This window comes from Echinococcus granulosus (assembly GCF_000524195.1).
Source record: "Echinococcus granulosus chromosome Unknown EG_S00013, whole genome shotgun sequence".
NCBI lineage: Eukaryota > Metazoa > Platyhelminthes > Cestoda > Cyclophyllidea > Taeniidae > Echinococcus > Echinococcus granulosus.
This window is the reverse complement of record NW_020170393.1, coordinates 1,397,573-1,404,737: the sequence shown is the minus strand read 5'-3', so window position 1 is coordinate 1,404,737 and position 7,165 is coordinate 1,397,573. Positions and strand designations below refer to the sequence as shown.

General features: G+C 42.5%; 1 protein-coding gene across 1 annotated transcript; it reads left to right on the top strand. All coding sequences in view use genetic code 11, as the record gives it.

Moving 5' to 3' along the window:
• Nucleotides 1-2,620: 2,620 nt before the first annotated feature.
• EGR_02860 (hypothetical protein) lies at nucleotides 2,621-4,188 on the top strand (the record flags this gene model as incomplete). The annotated part of the gene is made up of 3 exons (XM_024492109.1): nucleotides 2,621-2,737; nucleotides 3,727-3,820; nucleotides 3,968-4,188. The coding sequence occupies 3 exons, from the start codon at nucleotides 2,621-2,623 to the stop codon at nucleotides 4,186-4,188; spliced, it is 432 nt and encodes a 143-aa protein (XP_024353603.1).
• Nucleotides 4,189-7,165: the final 2,977 nt, after the last annotated feature.

Genomic DNA, 7,165 nt, shown 5'->3' with positions numbered 1-7,165 from the left:
TCCGCTCCAAACTGTCGAAAACAACAACACAGTCTGCAACATTGTGGCAATAGATTCGACAGGCCTAAAATTAGCAGCTTCAAAAGTGCTACCCACCCACCTCAAATATTTGCTATGCCACAGCAATGTCTGCAAACTGTTTTTTTTGCATAACATGTTCAATGCCAGGAGGTCGGAGGAAAATCGACCACTGAGATCTGACTTTTCCATGTCCCGATAGAGAAATGTGACTTGAGCCAGAACAATTGGCCTAAAGCTGTCTTTTGGTTTTTAGTCCGACCAGTCTGTTTGTGGCACACAATTTGAGGCAGTCGATTGCCATAGACCGAAAAAGGTTAAATGTCACATATATGTGACGCTGGCAGCTAACATCAACCTTTCGGTCCAACTATCAGCCTAGTTGTAAATAAGTGGCTTAACTTCACCTTAGTAGCTCTTCAGCCAACTTCTTCCACTCTTTTGGGATTCGGATACCATACCGGTGAAATAAAATCTTCCTCAGCCCTTCTGCATAGCTTACAGTGAAGCTACTTTTAGGCTCATTTGCCTTATGAAGTCTTTGGCAGTAATCCAAACAGTACATATCCTTCTTCCGGTAGCAGGGTTTTGTGCTACAAAATTACTTCTTCTCCCGAATTCGTTCTCCAGCCAACAAGAAACGACTTCCCCTCTTTTAACGAGGAAATGACAGCCCTCAGTGTTAAGAGACTACTAAAATATGCATTTAAATTTGAGCGGCGCAGTACGTAATTATGCCTTTTTCTCTACGTTTCCAAATTTTTCTCAAAAATGAGCCCAAAACCCTTTATAATCCCCCCAGATATCAAAAGCTCCTTCACCGTAAATAAAACCATTGTGGAGTCCTTCAACCAACAGAGAGATTCATTTCCTTGGATTACTGGATAAATGTTTCTAAAACGAAAAAAAATTCTACTGATTTTGGTGGCTTAAACAACACAAGCCAGGTGTCTTCACTTAGATTTGTATCTGTCACCGAAATTACTGCATCGTGGATGCTAATTCCAAATATGAAGGATCAAAGCACAGTCGCAGGAGGGTGGAGCCAAAACCAACCCATCACCCTTTTTTAGGAAAAACGTGAAGTCATCGTGGAATTTTAGTATCAGCCTGGCTGACATCACTTTATAAGCTTCTTCTTAGTGTTAGCTGCCAGTTTCGCTAGCCTATTTGGTTCAGCCATAATGACGTAGGGCTGTCTAATGTGTGTGAGGTGACAGTTTAACCCGAAAACCGGGATAACACAAGAACTTTATCAGTATTTCCGCTCATGGAAGTACCTGCTCTGATCAAAGCTACCACTCCAGGCTTCTACAATACTTGAGAAGCAAACGCGTGCCTTTTGAAAGCCAGGTAGCCAAAAATGAGAGCTTAGACAGTATGAACCCGCCCACCCAGCGCAAAGCCAGTGAGGAAAGCGATTTGCCCATGTTGTGTATCTCTTAGTCATGTCTCAGGCTTCCTCAGCCAGTACCTTTGCCAATCATGGGCTAGGCGACTTGTCGTTTAAGTGGCGGGTCGTGAATTCCAGTTTCCTGAAGTGGAATGTCCTTCATTTTGACATTGTGAAGATGTCGTACATACGATGTTTTTTAGAGTGCAATGCCCCAGTAGATTATCACATTATACACTTGATAGTTCACCTCTCTAGCCTGCCTACATACAGTTTATGACCTCATTTCAAATACCACCCAAATTTCATACTATCCTGTCCATATCTTATTCGGCGGTTTTGAAAATGTTAAACCATGAGTTGAAACTGTCAGAAAAGTTGCTGCGATTCGATTGAGGTCTACATTTGACTAGAAGAGGATATGAATATAACCTCAACACAGCTATCACTTGGATGGTCTCCTAAAACCACATCATACGCGCCGGGAGAGTGACTATAAGATGCACATTCGCAATGACCTGCGTCAATTCTCAAGACTAATGCCTCACCCCTAATTTATGAAGTAATTAGTCGGAGAACTTTTTGCTCGTTCCCGACACAATTTATTACCAGGCCGGTAACAGTTTTTTCCAGTAGATAATTGCTTCTATCTAGCCCATCTTTCCGCTCTTCGGTGACCCCGATTGACATGCAAAGTCAGGTACTACACCGCACATATCTACGCCCCATCAACGAGTTAGAGAGTAAGATGATGAGTCATGCCACCTCTCTCTCCCTCTCGCCTGCCTCGCTCCCTCTTTTCGTCCGTTCGTCGGTCTATCGGCCGGTCGGATGGTTGTCCAACTCTTCACTCACCCAGGCCATGGCCTCCCTGTCTGACCATCTGTGCGTGCAACCGCCATTGCCTCTGCCTGTGTGCGTGTGTGTGTGCTGTTTTGGCGGCTTCGTTCTGGGTCACAATGGCCCGCCTGTGCACGGGCGCAAAAGACTGCGTACTGCGCCTCGGTTTCAATCGCAAACCCTGGGATTCGGTCCGGCAACCGTCGCCTCTCCCTCTTGGGGACCAAAAATATGTACGGATGTGCAAAGATGTGTGTGGGTAAATGTGTAAGTGCTTCCTTTTTCGCCTTTGATGACATTACCGGCTGAGGATAATCGCAGCAATGTATCCCAGGGTAGTCAGCGCTAAAGAAGATTAAACTGAAAGTGATGTATAGTACACCTCAACTTTTAAGACATTTGGACAGGATATTCAGATTTTTAAAGGGGCTGGAAATAGGCAGTGTTGAAGTTGGTGAAGGTTTTTGTGCTTTGTGTGCCAAGGCGGTAGGCGCATTCCCTACTACTAGCAGCAAAACGCACTAGGAAGTATTCCAAAGGGATAAAATTAATTTGATTTATACAAGCTTTACTATGTGATCACTTCACTCTCCCTGGTGTGGTCCCTCGACCATATCCTTCCTGCCAACAGTTCGTCAACCCTCCTGACCACTTTTGATTACGTCCTCTCGTCGCTTGTACCTAACCACAAACTCAATAAGGCACCTAGTAAATACATGACTAGGAATTATTATCATAAATTACCGGAAAAAATATCCATTTTGCCCTTGATCCAGACAAGACAGTCTGGAGGGGTGCAGTTGCAAAGACGTCAACTTGTGTAATTAATCGTCTTGTCTGTTAGCATTAATACATGGGACATAAGTGAAGCAAACAATATGGACGAAAGCATCTAGTTAGTGTTAGAGTGCTCTAAGATCAACCCCTTGTTCAGTCTTCATTTCGGTAGCTACTCTTCCATATTCTATTAAGCAACTGGTTTTAGGGCAAAACAGAATCAAATCTTCGAAAGACTGGAATTTTAAAGTCTTGATGAATTGAGGGGCAGGCTGGTTCGAATGTACGCCACAATTTGCAAAATATTTTAACCGGTTCGTCTCAAGGAGAAGTAGGTCACCACAGCTTACGAATTGATACTTCCTCTTTAAAATTATGCTCCTCACCTTCGCGACCAACTGAGGCTCGCAGTATTTCATAAGTTGTGTCCCTTAGAACTTCAGTGCCTTTTGGTCCGGTGGAGAATCAACAACAAGTGGACCCACTATGGACAGTCATGATAATGCCGGGCAAGCTCGTAATCGGACGACAAACTCTTAGTCCCAGACTGACCTTTCATCCGCCATTGTATGTGCTGGACTGTGACATTCATTTGGGACCACCGATGATGCCGTAAAAAATGTGATCAAATAAATCCCCGTCATATTGGAGGCTATTTTCTTGTCTTTTTAGGGGATCATTAGCTTTTAATAAATTAGTATATATGTTTAGTGACTTCCCTGAAGAGGAAAGAAAATAAAACATTTAAGAAGAATGTGCATTGCCGACCCACAGAAAGGGCTGGGGCTACTGGTATGGGCCAAGGGGAGACCGCCCCGTAGAAGTAGAGTGGTGGAGCCCCTCAGTAGTCCGTCACCAAAACCTCGAGTTGAACAAGCATTTAAAGTATCTAATAAAAGGGTTAGGAAGTTGCGCTGTTATTAATCTTGATTTCAGAAGTTAACAACTTTAGATGGGATAAGGGGAAATTAGTTTTTCCGAGAATTAAATGTTTTGTTCCATTAGCTTTCATAAAAATTAACTTACTCGGACATAAAATTCCCAAAATCAAGAAGAATACAAACCCCATAGGCAAGAAAATGAATGAAAAAATCACCACGCAACCGCGAAAACTGGAAGAAATTCAGGTTGTATTTACAGGTAACAAAGAAGAACATTGAAAAACCTCCTGATTCAGGGTGAAGTCCACTGAACCGAAAGGGGAAAATGCTGGCGGACAGCTGTGGTAATTACATGCCGAAGTCATGTTTGAGACAAAGGAACAACCCCGTGGAACAATGCGGCTCGGTGGGACGAGAAATGGGCAATTATTTGCAGGGCCCTTGAGACTAACAAATGAGGGAAATACAGCCACAAATACTTCTGGTGCACAGTTTTTCCCCTACAGTCTCATTTATTTATATCCTGGTTGGTATAAAAATTTTGTCATTGGAGGGGTATCGGTTCATTTTAAATCATCCAATAAAAATGTTCGATGAATTAGTAAAAGGTGTCTCATAAGTGAAATCTCCAGGGAAGATGATTTACGTCTTTGCCTAAAAAGAAGGAAAATGGTGAATCACTCTTCTTACTAAGCATATAAATTAATTTTTTGGAAGACTTCTATGAGGTTTTCGTTTTATAATCCACGACTTGTTTTGGTGCACATTCTAAATAGAAGGAGAACAATTCCGCTCTATTTCAGAGCCCCATTTGATGCAGTAAGGCCCACGCAAATTAGTCTTTCAGATTCCAAGGCTTGAAGTCCACAAAAAGTAGCAGATTTAAGGTCCTTACTTGGATAAACCATACACATGGCCTGGTTAGTCCAAAATCAAAGTGAGTTACGGTCAAAGCTTAAAATTAGTTGACAAGGGAAATGTTACGTAAATTAGACTCGATTCTTACAAGATTTCCAAAGCCTGATCGTGTTATTGGTTCTTCTTTTTTCTTTATAAAAACAACAGGATGCTTACGTTTACAAATGTATGAACTAGAAGCTACAAAAGGGCATTGCAATGCAGGAGGGTGTAGAGGTACTTCGATGTCCGCCGAATTTTTCCGGTCTTAATAGGGTCACTTTAAAGGTGACATTGACTAATGGCCCAGTACATGTAGAAGCACTGTGCTAGACCGATGCTTTGTCCTAGTAAATTGCCTTTCGGGATGGGAAATACTTGATTCGAGTACGGTTGCGCTCATTCAGCGTTAGTTGACGATCCGGCAGATTTTATCAGGTAGCATCTCAGTCGAATGGGACGAATGTGGACTTGATTATGCGTTGCTTGTATAACGGAAGGTGGACGCTGCGGAATTTCTCCTTGTTAGCAACAAACGATTATTAAAAGTACAATTCGATTGTATGAAAACAATTTTTACAAATGGATGTTGAAAGCCCACTGTATTAAGATAATTGTTTGTTTAACTCCCGATTATAGGTAACAGGCCAATGAGGGGTTCCACAATTGCCTCTCTCCGAACTACCTGTCCTTTGCGCTACCCCAGTAGACCCCAGCCCTATTGTATGTCGACGATACACAGTCAGGCCAGGAATTATGTCTCTTTCGTCTTCAGAGAAGTCTCGGGGAGCTGCACCTACAAAGATTTGTCTCGGTAACCAGGATCACTGGAATGTTTGCTTCACCATTCATTCAAATAAACTTATCTTTTCGTAATACACTTAGTTACATCAAATTATAAAGAGAAAAGCAAAATTTAGAAGGAATATGCTCACAGGAAAATCTACCTCCCAATGTGATAGATCATAAATTCTAGCTGCACTGTCCCCGAGGTTAAAAGGTGTACTAATGAGGGCCAGTACTTGGTCTGATGAAGCACCATGACGATGCTTATGACTGATTCGGCACCTTCCTTTGATCCAACGCATAGTGATTGAGAGCAACAAATAAGCCACTATTCACATGAAAACGGAGCTAAAAATACGTGTATCTTCACGGCAATCCTAACGAAGGCACGCACACACATAAGTGAAGAGCGATTAACCTTCTAACCATTGCCTCAAAGCCACAGCGTGGGTGTAAAAGATCTTCCAAATTATTATGTAGGCCAGAATGATGTCTTTTTTGCATTAAAAAAGGCAACTATTGTTTGTTTAATGGGTTTGGAAGTGGTTGGCAAACACAATGACCCCGTGCGGATTGTGAAAGAGGAGAAATCCTTCTCGTATAATCCTCCACAACCCGCTAACGCTCTAGCTGTCAAAGGTCATGCTTGGAGTACTCCGTTCTGTCAGCCTTCCAACTATGAACTACATCACCAGTTCATATTTCTTCGTACTAAATTAGGTAAATTTAAGTTCTTTCTACCATATTTATACATTAAGCAAGTCGTGAATACTCGCTACAGGAGCTCCATATATCCACAGGCCGAGTGTTTGCAGAAATTTGGAGAATTTATGTTTTCTTTCACGAGGTAGAAGTTGAAATTATTCTGCACAAGGATAACACAGCGAAACAATTATTTCGTTAACACCATGAGTGAAGAATTTCATGGAGGAAAATTTTAAACTGACTTTAAAATTTTGGACAGTGTTACCACTGTGTTACCGAAGGAGAAGAATTTTAGCATCTTTTTCTAAGTGACAGCTAAACAAAATCGAGGAAACGTATTTCTTGCTGTCTTACTGTCCCTTCTTATTCCACAATTATTGGGACATAGTCCCATCGTCCGGAAATTAGGGAAGGATGTTTTATTCCCGTCTTTCGTGGTTCAAGAGGACAGAGAGCGTTGTTTATCATCGTGGTACCAATCTGTGCAGGTGGAATTGTTATCGTTGCTGTGGCGAAGCAGGACTGCGTTGTTGAAGACTTCAGACCCAATTTATCACTTTAAGTTACCTACTTAACATGCTCTACGGTTGCAGGTTATGCCTTGGGGATGGCATTTCACCGGAGATCAAGGTAGCCCAGTGATATTATGTAATGCGGGCACACATAGGACTCCCATCCTCCCTTCCCAACTGCCTACAGTACAAACGCGTACGCATGGACGCACACACATAACTGAAATGAATCCGTGACTGGGAGTCCCCTGTGGCCTCTCCATACCGCATTCCTATCGTACACATATTCCCCTCTCTCCGCCCGCCTTCCATCAAGCAGTGTGGAATGGTGAAATTTGCGGTGGATCTAAGCCCTT